The sequence below is a fragment of the Pongo abelii genome, chromosome 4, assembly GCF_028885655.2.
Source record: "Pongo abelii isolate AG06213 chromosome 4, NHGRI_mPonAbe1-v2.0_pri, whole genome shotgun sequence".
Taxonomy (NCBI): domain Eukaryota; kingdom Metazoa; phylum Chordata; class Mammalia; order Primates; family Hominidae; genus Pongo; species Pongo abelii.
Window position 1 is genome coordinate 17953117 of NC_071989.2, and position 26618 is coordinate 17979734.

Sequence of the window (26618 nt, forward strand, 5' to 3'; positions counted from 1 at the left end):
AGGGCCTTCGGGATAAAGTACTGTAAGGGAAGACTTTCTATTTGTTTTATCTCCTAAAAATCACATAGGAGCAAAAACATTCTAAGTCATAGCAACTTCAAGATTCAGTGTGATCTCATCATAGTCTCTTAAAAGGGTTTCTTTTTTCTCTCTGAAGACAGCTCCCCATCCACAGTATGCTGAAGGCCCATGTACTTTTCTTCTTTCAACTAGGACACCCCAGAACAATGGCTGCTCATGCATGGACCTCAGAGATCCAAATACGATGATGACGATTGTTATTATTTTGTGACAGAGTCTCGCTCTGTTGGCCAGGTGGGAGGTCAGTGATTTCATCTTGGCTCAAGGCAACCTCCACCTCCAGAGCTCAAGTCATTCTTTTACCTCAGCCTCCTGAGTAGGTGAAACCACTGGTGCCAACAACCATGCCCCGTTATTATTATTTTTTTTTAATTGTAGAGAGAAGGTTTTGCCATTTTGCCCAGACTGGTCAGGAACTCCTGAGCTCAAGAGATCTGCTCACCCTGGCCCCCCAAATTGCTGGGATTACAGGAATGACCTACTGTGCCTGGTCTGAGATACAAATATGATTGAAAGGGATTATAAAACAGGCTGCTGCCATCCTCTGGGTGAGACCAATGTAAGATGTAAGAAAGACGTTAAATCATGGGTAAGTCCAGGGAGGGCCAGAATACTGAAGCTCCAGCCTACAGAGGGTCCTGTCACAGAAAGACTGGAACCAGTACTTTCTCCTCTATCAGGCCTTTCTTTCTAGGCTGCAGCCCAGAGGAAGTTTATTATTAGTAGTATTTTTGTAGTTGGTGTTTGGGAAGTGGCTCCTGGGCTGTCTCCTGTGAAAGGCCTCCCTCCAGTGCTTGGGCTGCAGTGGGGGCATGTCTCCCCACGTCTCAAACACATCCAGGGCCTCTCTTACCACCTTTCTGACCAAGACCTGACTCATTCCAGCCATGGCCGTGGTTGTGACAATGTTCTAGAACCTGCAGCTGATGGACTGCAATGTACTTCTAATGGATGCCTATCTTTCTTTCCTATCCACAAACAGACCCACACTGGAACATTGAAAACAGGTAGCTGCATATAGGAAAAGTTAAAGTATGGATCTTATTTATTGTTTGATCAAATGCAGGGGACATCTATTTGCCACCAATAAAAAATCTTTTCGGGTTTTTCAGTATTAAGGGATAAATTTTTCCAGAATTGTTTTTGATTTGAATTGCTGAAACGTGTTCACTGAGAAATTTCCACTTGCTATAAATGCATTAAACCGTCTATGTAGATTGAAGATTTACACACAAAGGAAAATAGAAACACAGTCACTACCTGTGATTTCTGCCTCTGTTTTTACTCCCAATCATATGCTTAACTACTTTTGGACCCCATGGAGGAAAAGAAACCAAAAGTGGATAAAACTTCTAACATTATGCCTATCAGTAATAGAGAGAAGAGAGAAAAACAACAAAACAGAAAGGAAACTATTTTGAATGCGAGATTTCCCAGGAGCAAGAGCTCTTAAGCACCCTCTCTGCGGAGGCGATGGGCCAGCTGCACGTCTCTGGGCGTAATTGTGACACACCTGGCCTGGATGGCACACAGGTTGGTGTCTTCAAAGAGGTGCACCAGGTAGGCCTCGCTGGCCTCCTGAAATCACCAATGGCCATGCTCTGAAAGCACGGATCCAGGCTGATGGACTGAGTGATCTTGCCATAGGTTACATTGGGACCAATTCTTTGGAGGTGAAAGCATGGAAATGAATGCAGGGATTAAACAGGATTTCTGGGGTCTGTGCTTCTCTGTCTTAGTTTTCTATGTGGCTCCTAGTGTGTGTTACCACTCTAACATTATCAGAGATCGCTCCCTGACATAAAACAGTATTGGTAGGAAAGAGAAAAAAGTCATTTTAGAGGAAAAAGTGGTTTTTACTTTCATTTTTATGTTTGCAAGCTGGAAAACAGTTTCTTGATTCCCTAGGTAAAGTTATAGAAAAATATTAAATGTTTACAGGGGCAACTATTCCAGTGCTCTTAGAAAGCCAAGGGTCTTCAGGATAGAGTATTGTAAGGGAAGACTTTTTGTTTATCTCCTAAAAATCACATAGGAGAAAAAACATTGTAAGTCATAGCAACTTCAGGATTCAGTGTGAATGCACAATAGTCTCTTTTTAAAGTTTTTTTTCCCCATAGGTTGTTGGAGTACAGGTGGTATTTGGTTACATGAGTAAGTTCTTTAGTGGTGATTTGTGAGTTTTTGGTGCACCCATTACCTGAGCAGTATATGCTGCACCCTATTTATAGTCTTTTTTTTTTTTTTATAGCTCTGTCTCCCAGGCTGGAGTGCAGTGGTGTGATCTCGGCTCACTGCAACCTCTGCCTCCCGGGTTTTATGCCATTCTCCTGCCTCAGCCTCCTGAGTAGCTGGGACTACAGGTGTGCACCACCTATGCCTGGCTAATTTTTTTGTATTTTTAGTAGAGATGGGGTTTCACTGTGTTAGCCAGGATGGTCTCAAACTCCTGACCTTGTGATCCGCCTGCCTCTGCGTCCCAAAGTGCTGGGATTACAGGCATGAGCCACCGTGCCTGGCTATAGTCTTTTATCCCTTGCCTTCCTCCCACCCTTCCCCTCAAGTCCCCCAAATCCATTGTATCATTCTTATGCCTTTGTGTCCTCATAGCTTAGCTCCCACATATCCATTGTATCATTCTTATGCCTTTGTGTCCTCGTAGCTTAGCTCCCACATATCAGTGAGAGCATACAATATTTGATTTTCCATTCCTGAGTTACTTCACTTAGAATACTAGTCTCCAATCTCATCCAGGTTGCTGCAAATGCTGTTAATTCGTTCTTTTTAATGGCTGAGTAGTATTCCATTGTATGTATATACCACAGTTTCTTTATCCACTTGTTGAATGATGGACATTTCGACTGGTTCCACGATTTTGCAATTGTGAATTGTGCTGCTATAAACATGTGTGTGCAAATATCTTTTTCATATAATGGCTTCTTTTCCTCTGAGTAGATACCCAGTAGCGGGATTGCTGGATCAAATGGTAGTTCTACTTTTAGTTCTTTAAGGAATCTCCACACCATTTTCCATAGTGGCTATACTAGTTTACATTCCCACTAGTGGTGTAGAAGTATTTCCTGATGACTACATCCACTCCAACATCTACTGTTTTTTGATTTTCTGATTATGACCATTCTTGCAGGAGTAAGGTGGCATCACATTGTGGTTTTGATTTGCATTTCTCTCATTATTAATGATGTTGATCATTTTTTCATATGTTTGTTGTCCATTTGTATATCTTCTTTTGAGAATTGTTTATTCATGTCCTTAGCCCCCTTTTTGATGGTATTGTTTGTTTTTTCGTTACTGATTTTTTTGAGTTTATTGTAGATTCTGGATGTTAGTTGTTTGTCAAATTGTATAGATTGTGAAGATTTTCTCCCACTCTGTGGGTTGTCTGTTTACTCTGCTGACTGTTCCTTTTGCTGGCAAAAATTCTTTAGTTTAATTAAGTCCCAACTAGGTTATCTTTGTTTTCATTGTATTTGCTTTTGGGTCCTTGGTCATGAAATTCTTGCCTAAGACAATGTCTAGAAGGGTTTTTCCAATGTTATCTTCTAGAATTTGTATAGATTCAGGTGTTAGATTTAAGTCCTTATCCATCTTGAGTTGATTTTTGTATAAGGTGAGGATCCTCATACATAAGATAAGGATCCAGCTGGGCGCGGTCGCTTATACCTGTAATCCCAGCACTTTGGGAGGCCGAGGCAGGCGGATCACGAGGTCAGGAGATCGAGATCATACTCTGCTTTACCTTGATGATGGAAAAAAGTAATTTTTTCTTATAGAATAAAGACCTGAGATTTATTATGGAATCACCGTGAATCTTCCCAGCACAGCTCACAGATATCCACGGTGCTGTTTCAGTCTGTTTACCTTTGCCACGTGCCCCCTGAATCGCAGAGCCTAAGCACAAAGGATCGAAAAGACCCCATAGTTCAGCCCTAATATTGAATGGAGAGTAACATGTGCTCTTTCTTCCTGAAGCCAGAGATACTCCCCGAAAATATAGTTTTATTTCCTCATACACTCAGCTCTTGCCCTTAAACTAGGACTTATTAGTATTACACAAATTTCTAAACTTTACCAAGTATGGGGAAATTCTGTTGCATACCTCCATATTGTGACGTTGTTCAGCTTTCCTTTTATTTTAGCAACTTTCTTGTAAAGGCAGGTAACAAGTTAGACCAGCGTATCTTAGAGACACAAGGAGGGTACAGGTTCCTGGAAGAACTGATGGAGATGGGAGGGCTCTCTCGGGAATTAAAGTGCTCGAGCAACCAAAAGAAGTAAGATCCAAGAGACTTAATATCTCCTAGTCTTTAGATTGCTCTCAGCTCGTTCCTTTTCCATGACACTGAGGAGTCATGGAAGCTGTATTCTGTCAGATGTTGCAGGTCTAGCACTTTCTGAAAAGTAGAGGAAAAGAGAAGCTGGCCCAGGCAGGTTGGTCTGCTGAGGTGGAGACAAGCAATTTTTCCCGGAGCTTCATTACTATCCTTAAAGTACGTTCCTATTCGTAATGTACATTTGGAGACTGCCTAGAGAAATGTGGTCTCTGATTGGTGCTGGTTAAGTGGTGACAAGATAACTCAGAAGTAAAGTGAGTGTACCTGACTATACACACACACACACACACACACACACACACACACATATATGTAGATTTTTTTTTTCTTTTTTTTTTTTTTTTGAGGCGGAATCCCACTCTGCTGCCCAGGCCGGAGTGCAGTGGAGCAATCTCGGCTCACTGCAAGCTCCGCCTCCCAGGTTCGTGCTCTTCTCCTGCCTCAGCCTCCCGAGTAGCTGAGACTACAAGCGCCTGCCACCATGCCCGGCTAATTTGTGTATTTTTAGCAGAGATGGGGTTTCACCGTGTTAGCCAGGATGGTGTCGATCTCCTGACCTCGTGACCGGGCGCCTCGGCCTCCCAAGGTGCTGGGATTACAGGCCTGAGCCACCGCGCCCGGCCTGTACTTGAGTCTTTTCCAAAATTGACTCTTTTGGGATAAGCTTAACATCCTCACTGCCTGCCTTTGCCCCCCACAAGTAATTAGCATACGCCTAAATAAAGTTTAAGCAAGCTAGCTCCACTCTTCCCAAGCACGTATTATCTAGGGTCTAGTCTTTAGAAGTATAAAGGACAAATCTGACGAGTACAACTACAGAAAATGTTGTACCCAAACTGGAAAGGCTTAAGTGATCAATTGACGGATTTGTGTTTCCTATGGAAGAGGGTACAAGGCAGAGTGCTAATATAGATATATGGGGGAGAAGAGGGCAGTGCTTTTACGAAATGAATGCAGTCAAATCTTGGGAACAGTTTCTTAAGTAGCATGAATGTTAGAGAGACGATTCATGCAATTTCAACTTTAGCCGTGTCTAAAAATATCAAGACATAGCCAGCAGTTTTTGAAAAATAAATTATTCTCAACAAAACTATTAATGAGACTGATGAGGTGTTTCCTTTATTTTTTTCTTGCAATTACTTGGGTTTCATAGTCACATATTCAAGGGAGCGTATTGCTGTTTGGTAAAATGCGAGAATTCCACATCATGTTTTTGTTTGTTTGTTTTTAAAGATGAAAGAGCTGAACAACCTTGTTTTGTGTTAGCAGTACCACCAGATTGTTCAAATTTCTTTAGAATCATACTCCAAGAATTACACTGTGATGTAGTTTCAAAAATTGTCTGTAATGTCCTGTGAATTGACAGCTCATTAGGACATTCTTCAGTTTGGCTGAAACCAAAAATCCTGAAACCATCGAAATTGAAAAAAAATGGGGTTTGCTAAATTCTGCTTCTTACACTTTCACCTACCACGCCGTGTTCAAATATTGTGCTTGATAAGTATCGGAAACTTAAGGTACTCTTAATTTCAGTATAGTTTCACCAAAGTGGTATTCTTTGTGAGAAAACCATAATCTCATCAGTAATGCCTTTCTAAAAGATCCAACGGAAAATATGAACTAGCAACTCATCATGACAAGAAAGTAAAACTCAGGAAAAATCCTAAGGCAGAGCAGCTTCAGGCTTCAGTGTGAAACTATCATAATTTCACACTGGGTGCAGTGGCTCACTCCTATAGTCCCTTCACTTTGGGAAGGCAAGTTGGGGCAGATCACCTGAAGTCGGTAGTTGAAGACCACCCTGGCCCAAATGGTGAAACCTCCTCTACACTTTAAAAAAAAGACAAAAATTTGCCTGGCGTGGTGGCGCATACATTTAGTCCCAGCTACTCTGGAGGCTGAGGCAGGAGAATGCCTTGAGCCTAGGATGTGGAGGCTGCAGTGAGCTGAGGTCAGGCCACTGTAATCCAGTCTGGGGGACAGAGGGAGACTCTGTCTGAAAAATAAATAAATAAGGAAATAAATAAATAAATAAAATGAAATGAAATTGAAATAATATTTTCATATTCCCCTCACCCAGCCCATTTTATTTTCAGAGTATTGGATAAACCCCCCGTTTCCTTGTGAGTTAGAGATTTTTTTTCTCAGACATTGAAGTTTTCTAATGTGCAACTTCATAAAACTTCTCATTTTTAGCGTAAATAGTTTCTTTATGCTTGTGAAACGTGAACTTTGCGATTCTGTGAGGAAGACTGAATTCTGAAATACCCCTTGCATTTCCCGGCCCTCGGAGACTCACCCTGTGTCTGACCCTCCCTTGGGTGTGGGCGGAAGCGTGAACTGATGAGCCTGCCCAAATCCCTGATTACCTTGGGGATATCCTGAGCCAATAGCTGCTAAGGGCTGGGTCTAATTCAATCATCAGAGCTCTTTATAAGGGAGGACTGGAGCTCCCTGAGATGACATTCCCCTGTGGGAGATTCCCCAGCACTGGCCGTGCAGACCCAGGGAGCCTCACAGCCCAGACCTGGGCAACATTTGCAGGAGCCGAGAGCGTCCTCACGGCAGCAGGCAGAACAGACAAGTGGGCCTGGGGCTCACAACCCGAAGGCATTGAATTCTGCCACCAACTCGAGTCAGATCGAAGCCAGACCCTTCTCAGGTGAAGGCAGCGACCACACAGCCAGACCCATCCCGGAGGTCCCTCGTGTGGCTCTGAGCAGGAGGCAGTCACTTGGACTAGTAGAACTTCTGACCTCTGAGCTGGTGTTTGTTTTAAATGTCCAAAATTGGTGAGAATTTATTCTGCATTGATGTAAAACTAATATACTCTCCATCCACAAGTTTCTTCACATTGTGGAAGTGAGAAAATTCAGCGTGTGTGTTTGTGTGTGGGAAGGGGAGGCAGGGAGCTGTGTCCAGTTATGGCTAAAGTGGCTCAGCAGAAACACGGCAGCTAAAATTTTCGAAAGGTTCTCGCTGCAGATCCATAATCAAACCACCCCAGCCAGAACTTCTGCCTCTACAGCTGCTGTCACGGGGCAGACTTGAATCTCACCCGTGGAGACGGGCAGGCAAACAGGTGTGTCTGCTGAGATGTTCGCCATGCCCCGAGGTCTGAAGGGCAGCAAGAAGGATGGAATCCCTGAGGACCTAGATGGGAACTTGGAAGAACCCAGGGATCAGGAAGGTGAGCTCAGGAGTGAGGATGTCATGGACCTCACAGAAGGGGACAAGGAGGCCTCAGCCTCAGCTCCTCCTGCCGCCAAAAGACGGAAAAGAGACACCAAAGGAAAGAAGGAGAGGAAGCCCACCGTGGACGCAGAGGAGGCTCAGAGGATGACAGCCCTGCTGTCTGCCATGTCTGAGGAGCAGCTGGCCCGCTACGAAGTGTGTCGCCGGTCAGCTTTCCCAAAAGCACGCATTGCAGGTCTGATGAAGTCTATCACCGGCAGTTCGGTGTCTGAGAACGCCGCCATTGCCATGGCTGGAATCGCCAAGGTCTTTGTTGGAGAGGTGGTGGAAGAGGCCCTGGACGTGTGTGAGATGTGGGGAGAAACGCCCCCGCTGCAGCCCAAGCATTTAAGGGAGGCTGTCCGCAGGTTAACGCCCAAGGGCCTCTTCCCCAACAGCAACTACAAAAAAATCATGCTCTAGGCCCAAGGCCAGAGGCAAGGGTCTGTTGGTGCAGGAATAAGTACTGAATTCATCTTCCAACCACAGGACTGTGTTTGCTGGAGCTTCCACCTCTCAGTCCACCCTGGATTTACCCACGATCTGAGTGTCTGAAAATGTGAATTTGCCCTTACCTGGATGAAGACAGCAGACTGTTTCATAGGAGCCTTGGCCAAATGCTTGGGCATCTTCATGGGATATTGAGGCATCTTTCTATGTCTTTCTAGTTGGAAGAATAAAGGTGCCTGGGCCTAGAGCATCCTGTGGACAGGTAGCTGCGTTCAGAGAGGGAAGCCCTTCCCAGGAGATTTGTATGGTTTCACGCTGAAGCCTGGTGTAGCCGTGTCTTAGCTTGTAGGCTCATGTCTGGGTTTGAGAAATTGAAGCTTCCGGAAATGTCTCCCAATTGTTGTTCTTCTGTACATTTTCAACGCTCATATGTAGTTTTGTGAGCCACCACAAAATCAGTTAAACTGTTAAACTGTTTTCCAAACTGCAGAAATGAAAATAAAATCGAAAAGCACTTTTTTTCTCTAAGTTGACTCTTCCATTCCTGCCTACTGTGCTTTATGTCAGCAAGTGACCCTTTCTTTATTATAATGCAATATAGTAGAGATGCATCACGTAAGACTAGAGGGAAACCAATTCCAAAACCACCTTTCCTCAAGTCGCCATTTGTAATGAACACATGGGCAGTTTCAAAGACACAGAGAGAGCCTATGGATACTTCACGTTCGCTACACATGGTGATTTTACCAGTGCTTCCGGAGACACTGAAATTTAGTTCCAAACATTGCTTTAGAGTATTCTTGATTTCATTCATTCTACCGATGACCCACTCAGAATATCAAACCTGAGTACAGAGACATTGGAGAAGTTGTTAAAGTATCGGACCGAGTAGGTTCATCACGAGTGACAAAGTTATCCCATACTCTACTTGTACATACTCTGCTTTATCTTGTTGATGGAAAAGAGTAATTTTTTGTTATAGAATAAAGACCTGAGATTTATTATGGAATCACCGTGAATCTTCCCAGCACAGCTCACAGCTATCCACGGTGCTGTTTCAGTCTGTTTACCTTTGCCATGTGCCCCCTGAATCACAGAGCCTAAGCACAAAGGATCGAAAAGACCCCATAGTTCAGCCCTAATATTGAATGGAGAGTAACATGTGCTCTTTCTTCGTGAAGCCAGAGATACTCCCAGAAAATATAGTTTTATTTCCTCATACACTCAGCTCTTGCTCTTAAACTAGGACTTATTCTACATAGAATCTGCCTTCGGGTATTACACAAATTTCTAAACTTTACCAAGTATGGGGAAATTCTGTTTCATACCTCCATATTGTGACGTTGTTCAGCTTTCCTTTTATTTTAGCAACTTTCTTGTAAAGGCACGTAACAAGTTAGACCAGCGTATCTTAGAGACACAAGGAGGGTACAGGTTCCTGGAAGAACTGTTGGAGATGGGAGGGCTCTCTCGGGAATTAAAGTGCTCGAGCAACCAAAAGAAGTAAGATCCAAGAGACTTAATATCTCCCAGTCTTTAGATTGCTCTCAGCTCGTTCCTCTTCCATGGCGCTGAGGAGTCATGGAAGCTGTATTCTGTCAGATGTTGCAGGTCTAGCACTTTCTGAAGAGTAGAGGAAAAGAGAAGCTGGCCCAGGCAGGTTGGTCTGCTGAGGTGAAAACAAGCAATTTTTCCCGGAGCTTCATTACTATCCTTAAAGTACATTACTATTTGTACTGTACATTTGGAGACTGCCTAGAAAAATGTGGTCTCTGATTGGTGCTGGTTAAGTGGTGACAAGATAACTCAGAAGTAAAGTGAGTGTACCTGACTATACACACACAAACACACACACACACACACATATATATATGTAGATTTTTTTTTTTTTTGAGGCGGAATCCCACTCTGCTGCCCAGGCCTGAGTGCAGTGGCGCAATCTTGGCTCACTGCAAGCTCCGCCTCCCGGGTTCGTGCTCTTCTCCTGCCTCAGCCTCCCGAGTAGCTGAGACTACAAGCGCCTGCCACCACGCCCGGCTAATTTGTGTATGTTTAGCAGAGACGGGGTTTCACCGTGGTAGCCAGGATGGTGTCGACCTCCTGACCTCGTGACCGGGCGCCTCGGCCTCCCAAGGTGCTGGGATTACAGGCCTGAGCCACCGCGCCCGGCCTGTACTTGAGTCTTTTCCAAAATTGACTCTTTTGGGATAAGCTTAACATCCTCACTGCCTGCCTTTGCCCCCCACAAGTAATTAGCATAAGTCTAAATAAAGTTTAAGCAAGCTAGCTCCACTCTTCCCAAGCACGTATTATCTAGGGTCTAGTCTTTAGAAGTATAAAGGACAAATCTGACGAGTACAACTACAGAAAATGTTGTACCCAAACTGGAAAGGCTTAAGTGATCAATTGACGGATTTGTGTTTCCTATGGAAGAGGGTACAAGGCAGAGTGCTAATATAGATATATAGGGGAGAAGAGGGCAGGGCTTTTATGAATTGAATGCAGTCAAATCTTGGGAACAGTTTCTTAAGTAGCATGAATGTTAGAGAGACGATTCATGCAGTTTCAACTTATTGCCGTGTCTAAAAATATCAAGACATTGCCAGCAGTTTTTGAAAAATAAATTATTCTCAACAAAACTATTAATGAGACAGATGAGGTGTTTCCTTTATTTTTTTTCTTCCAATTACTTGGTTTTCATAGTCACATGTTGAAGGGCGCATACCGCTGTTTGGTAAAATGCGAGAATTCCACATCATGTTTTTGTTTGTTTGTTTTTAAAGATGAAAGAGCTGAACAACCTTGTTTTGTGTTAGCAGTACCACCAGATTGTTCAAATTTCTTTAGAATCATACTCCAAGAATTACACTGTGATGTAGTTTCAAAAATTGTCTGTAATGTCCTGTGAATTGACAGCTCATTAGGACATTCTTCAGTTTGGCTGAAACCAAAAAACCTGAAACCATCGAAATTGAAAAAAAATGGGGTTTGCCAAATTCTGCTTCTTACACTTTCACCTACCACGCCGTGTTCAAATATTGTGCTTGATAAGTATCGGAAACTTAAGGTACTCTTAATTTCAGTATAGTTTCACCAAAGTGGTATTCTTTGTGAGAAAGCCATAATCTCATCAGTAATGCCTTTGTTAAAATCCAATGGAAAATATGAACTAGCAACTCATCATCTAGTATAATATATATTATTTCCATACATAGTTTTGTATTAGAGATGCACAAAACAAATATCAGTATGTTAGTTCAGCCATTAATATAGGTTATATTTGGACCAAGTCTTTGAAGGTGAAGTCATGGAAATGAATGCAGAGATTAGACAGGGTCTCTGGGGTCTGTGTTTCTCTGTCTAGTTTTTCATGCAATTCCTTGAGTGTGTTACCATCCTAACATCATCAAACATCACTCCCTGACATGAAACAGTCTTGGTAGGAAAGTAAAAATGTCATTTTAGAACAGAAAACTGGTTTTTAATTTCATTTTTATTTTTGCAATCTGGAGAGCAGTTGGTTGATTCCCCAGGAAAAGTTATGGGAAAGTATTTAATATTTACAAGAACAATTATTCCAGTGCTCTTAGAAAGCCCAGGGCCTTCAGGATAGAGTATTCTAAGGGAAGACTTTCTGTGTGTTTTATCTCTAAATCCCATATGAGAAAAATTCCTAAGTCATAGCAGCTTTAGCATTCAGTGTGAATGCACCATAGCCTCTTCAGAGGGTTTGTTTTCTCTCTCTGAAAACAGCTCTTGTCCACAGGATGCTCAAATCCCATGTGCCTTTCTTCCTCTAACTAGGAAGCCCCAAAACAATGCCTACCCATGCATTGACCTCAGAGGTCCAAACATGATGATGATGATTGTTACTATTTTGGAGACAGGGTTTTGCTCTGTCAGCCAGGTGAAATGACAGTGGTGCCCTCAGCTCACTGCAGCCTCCAACTCCAGAGCTCAAGTGATCCTCATGCTTCAGTTTCTTGAGTAGGTGAATCCTCAGGCTCCAGTTACCATGTGCAGCTAATTTTTTTTTCTTTAATTATAGAGAGGAGGTTTTGCCATGTTTCCTAGGCTGATCATTAACCGTTTAGCTCAAGTGATCTCCCTGCCTCAGCCTCCTAAAAGGCTGGGATATTAGAAATGAGCCACTGTGCCTGGTCTGAGATATAAATATGATTAAAAGGGATTATGAAAGAGGCTTTTGCCTTCATCTGGGTGAGACCAATATAATCTGTAAGAAAGACGTTAAATCATGGTTGAGTCCAGGATGTGATGAGATACTGAAGCCCCAGCCTGCAGAGGGTCTTGTCATAGAAAGACTGGAACCAGTACTTTCTCCTCTAAGATCAGGCCTTTGTATCTGGGCTGGGGCCCAGAGGAAGATGATTTTTATTTTGTATGTGGTGTTGGGGAAGTGACCCGTGGGCTGTCCCCTGTGAAAGGTCGCACAAGAAAAGCCGTGACCCCACACCGTGGCGCACACCAAGCCCACCGCCCACAAAGCCACCGTCTGCCCCCCAAGGAAGACCCTGGCCACCAAAGCCGCCGGCAAGCGGGCGCCGCTCACAGGAGCAATCAAGAAGCCTCAGTGCTCCCATCTCCTTGGGCTGAGCCTGGCCAGCTGCAGGCTGTCCCCAGCCCTCCAAGGCTTGGGCTGCAATGGGGATTTGTCTCCCCACATCTCACACACATCCAGAGCCTCTCCTACCACCTCCCTGGCCAAGACCTGGGTCATTTCAGCCAAGGCCACGACCGTGATCAGGTTCTAGGACACTGACCTGGAGCTGATGGACTGAACTGAACTTGTAACGGGTGCCTCTCTCCCTTTCCCACCCACAAACACACACTGGTTTTCCTGCCTCCTGTAATGTGAAGTGACTTGTGGATAGAGAGTCTATTCAACTTTCAGAAAGTAGAGTTGAATGTATGTTATAGCAAAGTAGCAGGAACAGCCCGGGAGACAGGGAACATTGAGAACATGGAGCCGCATATAGGAAAAGTCAAAGTGTGAATCTCATCTGCTGTTTGATCAAATGCAGGAGACATTATCTATTTGCCACCAATAAGACATTTATTTGGTTTTCAATATTAATGAACAATGAATGTTGAACAATTGTTCTTGATTTGAATTGTTGGAAGGCGTTCAGTGAGAAATTCCCAGTTGACATGAATGCATTAGACCCTCAATGTAGATGGAAAGTTTACGAACAAAAGAAAACAGTAACAGTCATACCCATTATATCTGCCTCTGTTGTTACTCCCAATCATATGCAGGGCTACGTTTGGATCCCGTGAGGGAAATAAAACCAAAAGTGAAGAAAAATGCTAATATCAGATCCAGGATGAACGCAGAGAAGAGTAAAAACACAATCAAACGGAAACGAAGCCGTCTAAAGTACCGTGTTTGCCAGGAATGTGGGCTCTCTGCGGAGGCGACAGGCCAGCTGCCTGTCTCTGGGCATAACAGTGACATGCCTGGCATGGATGGCACATGGGTTGGCGTCTGCAAAGAGGCGTACCAGCTAGGCCTCGCTGGTACCCTGAGAGCACCAATGGCAGCGATCTGGAAGCGGAGGTCCGGGTTGATGGCCTGGGTGATCTCACACACCAGGAGCTGGAAGGGCATCTTGCACAGGAGCAGCTGCGTGGACTTCTGCTGGTACTTTCTGATTCTGCGCAGCGCCAGTGTGCCAGGCCTGTAGCGCTGAGGCTTCTTGATGGCTCCTGTGAGCGGCGCCCTCTTGCCAGCAGCTTTGGTGGCCAGGGTCTTCCTTGGGGGGCAGACGGTGGCTTTGCGGGCGGTGGGCTTGGTGCGCGCCATGGTGTGGGGTCACGGCCTTTCCTGTGTCCTTCGGCTGAGCCTGGTGAACAGGAGGCAGCGCTGGTACCTGACAGCAATGATGGTGGGGCTGTGGACAGGATTCAGCCGCAGGCTCTCCCCTCTCCTTGGGCTGAGCCTGGTCAGCTGCAGGCTGCCCTAGCGTCAGAGAGCGAGGGTAGTGGGGCTATGGACAGGATTCAGAGAGCCTGTGAGTTGAGATCCATGTAGAAGATGCACCCACACGCTTAGCCCTTTCCAACCCAGCCCTGGACTTACCAGCTCCCAGGTCTGCGGGTCAGAGGCTCCACTGCCCCTTCTCCTTGGTGGGGTTCAGGCTTCCAAGGTCTACACAGCAGCAGCCAGGAATCTCCCTTCCAGGCTGTCTGGCTCTGGCTGAAGATCTCTGTGGTCTCAGCCAAGTCCAGCCTCTTATAAGAGGCTCAGATGATTGCATTAGACCCACCCAGCTACCTTCCATTGCTCTCACTGCTTCACTAGACCCTCAACCTCATCAGGGCTGTGAAAACCTAATCAAGTCCTTGGGTTCTGCACACACCCAACGGAGGGAGGAACCTCTGGATTGTGCCTCATGCGAGGGATGGTAGGTGTGAGTTAGCTGGAATCTGGGTGTGAAAGTGATTCTGAAAGTTTACATCTCATCATCATCATGGAAACAGTTACAATGAAAACGACATTTGAATAAAGTCACACGTTCGATGACTTTCATGACTGCTGCAGAACTCCACTGGGTGCCACCAGGAGGTGTCTCTCAGGTTCTCTGAGGATGAGGTGAAACAGGGAGGGAAAGATGGAAAAGCGAAATGGTCACTCCTCTATCAGGGATCCCCCCAGGGACATTTTTTCTCTCCAAAAGTGACACTCATAAAAATCTGCCTTGGGGAGAAAGCTGAAGTCTTTTTGATGAAATGGTCACATGTGCCTGTCACCGATACCCCCTGGCTCCTTTTTACCTTAATGCCAGGGCTGAGGCTTGTTTCCATTGCCCATTTTGGAAATGCCATGAGGCCCAGTGAAGCCAGTCCTGACTTCACTGAGCTGCTGAACCAAGGTCACGGCTGCTGCCTTCATACCTCTGACTGCATAAGAAAAAGCAAAACAAAGCAAAACCAACCAACCAACCAACAAACCAACCAACCAACCGACCAACCAACCAAAGGCCTCTATTTCATTACACAAGGTTTTCTTATACTTGTGGTAGAAGTTAATGCCCAAGCATGCAATGGGCGTACCATGCACCCAACAGGAAATTCCAGGATAATCAATACTCACCAAATAAGTTTATACTATTTTGAAGATAGAGATCATATTGTAGAAAAACTTTAGGTTTATGGCAAAATTGGGCAGAAGAAACAGAGGTCCCCTATATCCTCTACCCACCTACACTATCAACTTTCTGCCCTAGTCATTATTCTGACTTCAAGACCATTGCACTCCTTAGGATTCACTTGTGTGTTGTACATTCTATTGGTTCAAGTAAAGGCGTAATTACATGTATCCACCAGTATTGTATCCTAAGGAAGAATCTTGTGGAGCAGTTTCACTTCCGTCCAAATCCACGGTGTCTTGTCTCTTCACTGCTCCTTCACCTTTCATCCCTTGCAACCACTCAACTATTGATTTATTTATTCATATTTAAATAGACACATCTCATTGTACCTATTTCTTATGTACAAAGTGATGTTTTAAATTATGTACACATTGCCTAATGTCTAAATCTAGGTAACTGAGAGCCATATGACCTCACATATGTACTATACTGGTGAGAACACTGCACATCCATGCTTTTAGCATTTTTCAAGAATACGATCTATTGTTAACTACAGTCACCATGTTGTACAATACTTCTTCAGATTTCTTCCCCTGTGTAACTGAAATGTTGTGTATTTTGACAAATATCTTCTCAAATCATGCACCCGCAGCCACCCCATCCCCTGACAACCACCATTCTTCTTTTTGACATCTAGTAGATTAACTTTGTGAGATTGCACATACCATTGAGATCATGTAGTATTTATATTCCTCTGCCTGGCTTATTTCACTTAGCATGATGCTCTCCAGGTGCACTCATGTGTCATAAATGACAAGATTCCCTTCTTTAAGGCTGCATAGTATTCCCTTATATATATTATATATATCATATATAATATATATGCAAATAATATATATCTCATATATACATATTTTTTTCCTCATCCTGTCTTCCACTTTGGACATTTAGGTAAATTCCACATCTTATCTACTGTAAATAGTGCTGCAATCAATGTGGGAGTGCAGATATCTTTTCAATAAAATGATTTCATTTCCTTTGGATATACACCTAGCAGTGTGAGACTGCTGGATCATATGATAGCTCTATTTTTTCACTTTCTGGAGAAATGTCGGTAATGTTTTCTATAATGGCTGTCCTAATTTATGTTCCCAGGAATAGTGCAAGGGTTTCCTTTTCCTTCACATCCTCATCAACGAGTGTTGTTCTTTGGCTTTTTGATCATCACCATTCTAATGAGTGTGAGGTGATACATTATTTCTGTTTTAATTTGTGTTTTGCTGATGATTAGTGATGTTGATATATATATATCAACATATATATGATGTTTATATATATATCAACATATATATGAAGTTTATATATAGAGACATATATATATATATATATATATATATATATATATATATAGGGCACTTGTATATCTTGTTTTCAGAAATGTCTATTATTTAGATTCTTTGCCCAGTCTTTAAATTGTGTTGTTTCTTGCTATTGAGTCGTTTGTATTCCAAGTATATTTTGGACCGTAATTAATCCCTTATATAACGTAGGGTTTGCAAATATTTTCTCCATTATGATTTTGTCTCTTCATGATGTTGATTTTTTCCTTTGCTGTGCAGATTTTTCTTTTTCAGTTGGATGCGATCCATGTGTCTGTTTTCTCTTTTGTTGTCTGTGCTTTTGGGTCATAGTCCAAAAATCATTGGCTTTACTGGTGGCAGGGAAGATGTTCCCTGTTTTCTTCTATAGGTTCACAGTTTGAAGTTTTTAATATATTTTTGTCTATTCTTGTGTATAGTGAAAGATAAGAGTCTAATTTTATTTTTCTTCATGTAGATACCTAGTTTTCCTATCAGCATTGATGGAAGAGACTGTCCTTTTGTCATGTGTTGTTTGCACCTTTGTAAACAATCAGTTGGCTGTACGTGTATGGATTGATTTCTGGGTTCTCTGCTCTGTTCCAGTGGCTTAGGAGTCTGTTTTTATGCAAGTGTTATATGCCGTTTTGGTTCCTACAACCTGATAGCATACTTTCAAGATAAGAAAGCATAAATCGTTTCATTTTCTCTACAGTTTGCCCTGTGACATCACCACTCAGTGAGATGTCCAAATAGATATTGATTCTTTACATTTTTAGTTTTTTACATTTGTTGCCATTTGTCTTATATTCAGGGTATTTGATAAATTACATGTCTGTACAATTGCAAATAAGGTTCAATTACACAAAATGTTTAGTGCTCCAATTCCACAGTGAGAGGACATTTTATTTTTAACTTCTGTTATTTTGGTACAATAATTTGAAAATAAAGTAAAAATACAATATTATTTAGTTAAAATACATTATTATTGTATATATTTTTGTTTTAGCGAAGCACAGAATAGAGATCAATATGTTATTTTAGCCATAAACATAGGTTACACTGGGACAAATTCTTTGGAGGTGAAGGCATGGAAATGAATGCAGAGATTGGACAGGGTTTCTGAGGTCCTTGTTTCTCTGTCTAGTTTTCCATGCTGCTCCTAGAGTGTATTACCCTCCTAACATCTTCAAAGATCGCTCCCTGACATGAAATAGTCTTGGGAGGAAAGTGAAAAAATAATTTTATAGGAAAAAGTGGATTTTAGTTTCCTTTTTCTGTTTGCAAGCTGGAAAACAGGTTCCTGATTCTGTAGTTAAAATTATGGAAAAGTATTAAATGTTTACAATGGCAGCTATTCCAGTGCTCTTAGAAAGCTCAGGGACTTCGGGATAAAGTACTGTAAGGGAAGACTTTCTATTTGTTTTATCTCCTAAAAATCACATAGGAGCAAAAACATTCTAAGTCATAGCAACTTCAAGATTCAGTGTGATCTCATCATAGTCTCTTAAAAGGGTTTCTTTTTTCTCTCTGAAGACAGCTCCCCATCCACAGTATGCTGAAGGCCCATGTACTTTTCTTCTTTCAACTAGGACACCCCAGAACAATGGCTGCTCATGCATGGACCTCAGAGATCCAAATACGATGATGACGATTGTTATTATTTTGTGACAGAGTCTCGCTCTGTTGGCCAGGTGGGAGGTCAGTGATTTCATCTTGGCTCAAGGCAACCTCCACCTCCAGAGCTCAAGTCGTTCTTTTACCTCAGCCTCCTGAGTAGGTGAAACCACTGGTGCCAACAACCATGCCCCGTTATTTTTTTTTTTTTTTAATTGTAGAGAGAAGATTTTGCCATTTTGCCCAGACTGGTCAGGAACTCCTGAGCTCAAGAGATCTGCTCACCCTGGCCCCCCAAATTGCTGGGATTACAGGAATGACCTACTGTGCCTGGTCTGAGATACAAATATGATTGAAAGGGATTATAAAACAGGCTGCTGCCATCCTCTGGGTGAGACCAATGTAAGATGTAAGAAAGATGTTAAATCATGGGTAAGTCCAGGGAGGGCCAGAATACTGAAGCTCCAGCCTACAGAGGGTCCTGTCACAGAAAGACTGGAACCAGTACTTTCTCCTCTATCAGGCCTTTCTTTCTAGGCTGCAGCCCAGAGGAAGTTTATTATTAGTAGTATTTTTGTAGTTGGTGTTTGGGAAGTGGCTCCTGGGCTGTCTCCTGTGAAAGGCCTCCCTCCAATGCTTGGGCTGCAGTGGGGGCATGTCTCCCCACGTCTCAAACACATCCAGGGCCTCTCTTACCACCTTTCTGACCAAGACCTGACTCATTCCAGCCATGGCCGTGGTTGTGACAATGTTCTAGAACCTGCAGCTGATGGACTGCAATGTACTTCTAATGGATGCCTATCTTTCTTTCCTATCCACAAACAGACCCACACTGGAACATTGAAAACAGGTAGCTGCATATAGGAAAAGTTAAAGTATGGATCTTATTTATTGTTTGATCAAATGCAGGGGACATCTATTTGCCACCAATAAAAAATCTTTTCGGGTTTTTCAGTATTAAGGGATAAATTTTTCCAGAATTGTTTTTGATTTGAATTGCTGAAACGTGTTCACTGAGAAATTTCCACTTGCTATAAATGCATTAAACCGTCTATGTAGATTGAAGATTTACACACAAAGGAAAATAGAAACACAGTCACTACCTGTGATTTCTGCCTCTGTTTTTACTCCCAATCATATGCTTAACTACTTTTGGACCCCATGGAGGAAAAGAAACCAAAAGTGGATAAAACTTCTAACATTATGCCTATCAGTAATAGAGAGAAGAGAGAAAAACAACAAAACAGAAAGGAAACTATTTTGAATGCAAGATTTCCCAGGAGCAAGAGCTCTTAAGCACCCTCTCTGCGGAGGCGATGGGCCAGCTGCACGTCTCTGGGCGTAATTGTGACACACCTGGCCTGGATGGCACACAGGTTGGTGTCTTCAAAGAGGTGCACCAGGTAGGCCTCGCTGGCCTCCTGAAATCACCAATGGCCGTGCTCTGAAAGCGCGGATCCAGGCTGATGGACTGAGTGATCTTGCCATAGGTTACATTGGGACCAATTCTTTGGAGGTGAAAGCATGGAAATGAATGCAGGGATTAAACAGGATTTCTGGGGTCTGTGCTTCTCTGTCTTAGTTTTCTATGTGGCTCCTAGTGTGTGTTACCACTCTAACATTATCAGAGATCGCTCCCTGACATAAAACAGTATTGGTAGGAAAGAGAAAAAAGTCATTTTAGAGGAAAAAGTGGTTTTTACTTTCATTTTTATGTTTGCAAGCTGGAAAACAGTTTCTTGATTCCCCAGGTAAAGTTATGGAAAAATATTAAATGTTTACAGGGGCAACTATTCCAGTGCTCTTAGAAAGCCAAGGGTCTTCAGGATAGAGTATTGTAAGGGAAGACTTTTTGTTTATCTCCTAAAAATCACATAGGAGAAAAAACATTGTAAGTCATAGCAACTTCAGGATTCAGTGTGAATGCACAATAGTCTCTTTTTAAAGTTTTTTTTCCCCATAGGTTATTGGAGTACAGGTGGTATTTGGTTACATGAGTAAGTTCTTTAGTGGTGATTTGTGAGTTTTTGGTGCACCCATTACCTGAGCAGTATATGCTGCACCCTATTTATAGTCTTTTTTTTTTTTTTTTACAGCTCTGTCTCCCAGGCTGGAGTGCAGTGGTGTGATCTCGGCTCACTGCAACCTCTGCCTCCCGGGTTTTATGCCATTCTCCTGCCTCAGCCTCCTGAGTAGCTGGGACTACAGGTGTGCACCACCTATGCCTGGCTAATTTTTTTTGTATTTTTAGTAGAGATGGGGTTTCACTGTGTTAGCCAAGATGGTCTCAAACTCCTGACCTTGTGATCCGCCTGCCTCTGCGTCCCAAAGTGCTGGGATTACAGGCATGAGCCACCGTGCCTGGCTATAGTCTTTTATCCCTTGCCTTCCTCCCACCTTCCCCTCAAGTCCCCCAAATCCAGTATATCATTCTTATGCCTTTGTGTCCTCATAGCTTAGCTCCCACATATCCATTGTATCATTCTTATGCCTTTGTGTCCTCGTAGCTTAGCTCCCACATATCAGTGAGAACATACAATATTTGATTTTCCATTCCTGAGTTACTTCACTTAGAATACTAGTCTCCAATCTCATCCAGGTTGCTGCAAATGCTGTTAATTCATTCTTTTTAATGGCTGAGTAGTATTCCATTGTATGTATATACCACAGTTTCTTTATCCACTTGTTGAATGATGGACATTTCGACTGGTTCCACGATTTTGCAATTGTGAATTGTGCTGCTATAAACATGTGTGTGCAAATATCTTTTTCATATAATGGCTTCTTTTCCTCTGAGTAGATACCCAGTAGCGGGATTGCTGGATCAAATGGTAGTTCTACTTTTAGTTCTTTAAGGAATCTCCACACCATTTTCCATAGTGGCTATACTAGTTTACATTCCCACTAGTGGTGTAGAAGTATTTCCTGATGACTACATCCACTCCAACATCTACTGTTTTTTGATTTTCTGATTATGACCATTCTTGCAGGAGTAAGGTGGCATCACATTGTGGTTTTGATTTGCATTTCTCTCATTATTAATGATGTTGATCATTTTTTCATATGTTTGTTGGCCATTTGTATGTCTTCTTTTGAGAATTGTTTATTCATGTCCTTAGCCCCCTTTTTGATGGTATTGTTTGTTTTTTTGTTACTGATTTTTTTGAGTTTATTGTAGATTCTGGATGCTAGTTGTTTGTCAAATTGTATAGATTGTGAAGATTTTCTCCCACTCTGTGGGTTGTCTGTTTACTCTGCTGACTGTTCCTTTTGCTGGCAAAAGCTCTTTAGTTTAATTAAGTCCCAACTAGGTTATCTTTGTTTTCATTGTATTTGCTTTTGGGTTCTTGGTCATGAAATTCTTGCCTAAGACAATGTCTAGAAGGGTTTTTCCAATGTTATCTTCTAGAATTTGTATAGATTCAGGTGTTAGATTTAAGTCCTTATCCATCTTGAGTTGATTTTTGTATAAGGTGAGGATCCTCATACATAAGATAAGGATCCAGCTGGGCGCGGTCGCTTATACCTGTAATCCCAGCACTTTGGGAGGCCGAGGCAGGCAGATCATGAGGTCAGGAGATCGAGATCATCTTGGCTAGCATGGTGAAACCCCTCTCTACTAAAAATACAAAAAATTAGCCAGTCTTGGTGGCAGGCGCCTGTAGTCCCAGCTACTTGGGAGGCTGAGGCAGGAGAATGGCATGAACCTGAGAGGCAGAGCTTGCAGTGAGCCGAGATATGCCACTGCACTCCAGCCTGGGTGACAGAGCGAGACTCCATCTCAAAAACAACAACAACAACAAAACAAATAACCACAAAAAACCAAAAAACAAAAAAGGTGAGGATCTGGTTTCATTCTCCTACATGTGATTAGCTGATTATCTCAGCACCATTTGTTGAAAAGGGTGTCTTTTCCCCACTTTATATATTTTTTTGCTTTGTTGAAGATCAGTTGGCTGTAATTATTTGGGTTTATTTCTGGGGTTTCTATTCTGTTCCATTGTTTATGAGCCTATTTTTATACCAGTACTATGCTATTTTGGTGACTAAGGCCTTATTGTATAGTTAGAAATCAGGTAGTGTGATGCCTCCAAATTTGTTCTTTTTGCTTAGTCTTGCTTTGGCTATGTGGGATCTTTTTTGGTTCCATATGACTTTTAGAATTAGTTTTTCTAATTCTGTACAGAATGATGGTGGTATTTTGATGGGGATTACATTGAATTTGTAGATTGCTTTTGGCAGTATGGTCATTTTCACAATATTCTATCCATCCATGAGTATAGATTGTGTTTCCATTTGTTTGTGTCATTTATGATTTCTTTCAGCAGTGTTCTGTAGTTTTCCTTGTAGAGGTCTTTCACTTCCTTGTTTAGGTATATTCTTAAGTATTTAATTTTTTGCAGCTATTGTAAAAGGGGTTGTTATTGATTTGATTCTCTGCTTGGTTGCTGTTGGTTTATAGAAGAGCTACTGCTTTGTGTACATTAATCTTGTATCTGGAAACTTTGCTGAATTATTTTATTAGTTCTAGGAGCTTTCTGGAGGAGTCTTTAGAGTTTTCAAGGTAAATGATCATATCACCAGCAAACAGTGACAGTTTGACTTCCTGTTTACCAATTTGGATGCCCTTTATTTCTTTCTCTTGACTGATTGCTCTGGCTAGCACTTCCAGTACCATGTTGAAGATGAGTGATAAGAGTGGGCATCCTTTTCTTTTTCCAGTTCTCAGAGGGAATGCTTTCAACTTTTCCTCATTCAGTATTATGTTGGCTGTTGGTTTGTCATAGATGGCTTTTATTACATTGAAGTGTGTCCCTTGTATACTGATTTTGCTGAGAGTTTTAATCATAAAGGGATGGTGAATTTTGTCAAATGCGTTTTCTGCATCTATTGAGATAATCATGTGATTTTTGTTTTTAATTCTGTTTATGTGGTGTATCACATTTATTGACTTGTGCATGTTAAACAATCTCTGCATCCCTGGTATGAAACTCACTTGATCATGGTGGATTATCTTTTTGATATGTTGTTGGATTTGGTTAGCTAACATTTTGTTAAGGATTTTAGCATCTATGTTCACCAGGGATATCAGTCTGTAGTTTTCTTTTTTGGTTATGTCCTTTCCTGGTATGGTATTAGGGTGATACAGGCTTCATAGAAGGAATTAGGGAAGGTTCCCTCTTTGTCTTGTGGAATACTGTCAAAAGGATTGGTATCAATTCTTTTTTGAATGTCTGGTAGAATTCTGCTGTGAATCCATCTGGTCCTGGACTTTTTTTTTGTTGGTAATTTTTAAATTACCATTTAAATCTTGCTGCTTGTTATTAGTCTGTTCAGGGCATCTAATTCTTCCTGATTCAAGGTAGGAGGGTTGTATTCTTTCCAGGAATGTATACATTTCTTCTAGGATTTCTAGTTTATGTGTGTAAAGTTGTTCATAGTAGCCTTGAATGATCTTTTGTATTTCAGTGGTTTCAGTTGTAATACCTCCTGTTTTGTTTCTTAATGAGGTTATTTGGATTTTCTCTCTTCTTTTCTTGGTTAATCTTGTTAATAGTTTATCAATTTTATTTATCTTTTCAAAGAACCAGCTTTTTATTTCAATTATCTTTTGTATTTTTTTGTTTCAATTTCATTTAGTTCTGTTCTGATCTTGGTTATTTCCTTTCTTCTTCTGGGTTTGAGTTTGGTTTCTTCTTCTTTCTCTAGTTCCTTGAGATGTGACATTAGAATGTAAGTTTGTGCTCTTTCAGTCTTTGATGTGGGTGTTTAGGGCTATGAACTTTCCTCTTAGCACCACTTTTGTTGATCCCAGAGGTTTTGATAGGTTGTTTTATTATTGTCATTCAGTTCAAAGAATGTTTTAATTTTCATCTTGATTTCATTTTTGACCCATGGCTGGACTGGGTTAATTCGAAGACCTTGTCTTCAAGCTCTGAATTTCTTTCTTTTACTTGTTCAATTCTATCGCTGAGACTTTCCAGAGCATTTTGCATTTCTATAAGTTTGTCCAATGTTTCCTGAAGTTTTGATTGTTTTTCTGTATGCTATCTATTCCCTTGAATATTTCTCCCTTCACTGCTGGTATTGCTTTTTGGATTTCCTTACATTGGGCTTTGTCTTTCTCTGGTCCCTCGCTGATTAGCTTAATAACTAAACTTCTGAATTATTTTTCAGGTAAATCAGGGATTTCTTCTTGGTTTGGATCCATTGCTGGTGAGCTGGTGTGATTTTTTGGGGGTGTTAAAGAGCCTTGTTTTGTCATATTGCCAGAGTTAGTTTTCTGGTCCCTTCTCATCTGGGTAGGCTCTGCCAGAGGTAACATATAGGGTTGAAGGCTATTGTTCAGATTCTTTTGTCCCACAGGGTGTTCCCTTGATGTAGTACTCTCCTCCTTTTCCTATGGATGTGGCTTCCTGTGAGCCAAGCTGCATTGATTGTTATCTCTCTTCTGGATCTAGCCACTCAGGAAGTCTACCAGGTTCCAGGCTGGTACTGGAAGTTTTCTGCACAGAGTCCTGTGATGTGAACCATCTGTAGGTCTCTCAGCTGTGGATACCAGCACAGTATCTGGGGTGTCTCCTGGGTCCTGCAGGAGCATTCCACTTCCTTTAGAGGGTCTGTGAGTCCTCTCGGGATTCCTGGTTTATTCTTGCAGTTGTTCTGGAGCTAAAAATTCCACCATAGTCTCTTAAAAGGGTTTCTTTTTTCTCTCTGAAACAGCTCCCTATCCATAGGATGTTCAAGGGCCATGCACCTTTCTTCCCTCAACTAGGAAGACCCAGAACAATGCCTGTCCATTCATGGACCTCAGAGATCCAAATATGATGATGATAATTGTTATTTTTTTTAGACAGAGTCTTGCTCTCTTAGCCTGGTGGGAGGGCAGTGTCACCATCTTGGCTCACTGCAACCTCCATCTTCCAAGACTTAAGAAAGATGTTAAATCATGGATAAATCCAGGATGGGCTGAGGTACTGAAGCTCCAGCCCAAAGAGGATCCTGTCATAGAAAGACTGGGATGAGTAATTTCTTCTTTAAGATCAGGCCTTTCTATCTAAGCTGAGGTCCAGGGGGAGATTTTTTTTTTTGTACTCAGTGTTTGGGAAGTGGCCCCTGGGCTGTCGCCTGCTAAAGGCCTCCCTCCAATGCTTGGATTGCAGTGGTGGTGTGTCTCCCCACATCGCACACATGTCCACAGCCTTCCCTACCACCTTGCTGATCAAAATCTGGGTCATCCCAGCCATTATCACATTCTAGGGCATCCACCTGCCAGCGATGGACTTCATCAGACTTCTAAAGTGTGCCTCTCTCCCTTTTCCATCCACGAACAGACCCACCCTGGGTTTTCTTCCTCCTTTAATGTGATGTGACTTTTGGATAGAGACTCTACTCACATTTCAGAAAGTAGAGTTGAATGTATGTTCGTAGCCAATTGGCAGGAACAGCCTAGGAAACAGGGAACTTTGAAAACACATAGCTGCATATAGGAAAAGTCAAAGTGTGGATCTCACCTACTGCTTTGTTGAAGTGTAACAAACATTGAGTTGCCATCAAGAAGAAATTTATTTGGTTTGAAGTAGTCTAAATGTAGGCATAGTCCAGTGAAATGGACTATGTGAAAATGAACAGATTTCTTAACAATTGATGTAAACTTCTGAAACTCACTCGCTGAGACACATCCACTTGACACTAGTGCCTTACAGCCCTGGGGTTTCTTTGCTCTGACATTTAAGTTGTCTAATGTGCAACTTCATAAAATATGTAATTTTTACTGTAAATGTTTCTTTATTGTTGTGAAATGTAAACTTTGAGATTCTGTGAGGCACACAGAATTCTTAAATGCCCCACACATTTCCTGCCCCTCAGAGACACACCCTGCATCTGACCCTCCCTTGAGTGTGGGCGAAATCATGAATTGATGAGCCTGCAAATCCCTGATTAGATTAGGGATACCCTGAACCAATGGACATTAAGTGCTGGGCCTGATCCAATCATCTGAGCTCTTTATAAGGAACTGAACCTCCCTAAGATCACAGAGATCTCCAGCCAGAGAGAAATTTTTCCCCACTGGAGAGTCCCCAGCAGTGGCTGTGCATATCCAGAGATCCCCACAGCCCACACCTGAGTGACACCTCTAGGAGTGAGAATTTATTATGCATTGATCTAAAACTAATACTCTCCATTTACAAGTTTCTTCACATTATGGAATTCAGAAAAACCAGTGTGTGTTTTTGTATGGGGGAGGGGGAGGCAGGGAGGTGTGCCCTGTTGTGGCTGAACTATGGCTCAGAAGAAACACAGCAGCTAAAATCTTTGAAAGGTTTTCATTGTAGATCCATAATCAAACCACCTTAGCTGGAACTTCTGCCTCCACAGTGCTGCCGTGGACTAGATCTGCATCTCGCCCATGG

General features: G+C 42.2%; 1 protein-coding gene across 1 annotated transcript; it reads right to left on the reverse strand.

The window, feature by feature from the left end:
• Positions 1 to 1530: 1530 nt before the first annotated feature.
• Positions 1531 to 13941, reverse strand: LOC129059345 (histone H3.Y-like). Its single transcript, XM_054555440.1, has 2 exons — positions 13660 to 13941; positions 1531 to 1659 (listed from the first exon to the last, which is right to left on the reverse strand). The coding sequence occupies exons 1-2, from the start codon at positions 13939 to 13941 to the stop codon at positions 1531 to 1533; spliced, it is 411 nt and encodes a 136-aa protein (XP_054411415.1).
• Between the last annotated feature and the right edge of the window lie 12677 nt (positions 13942 to 26618).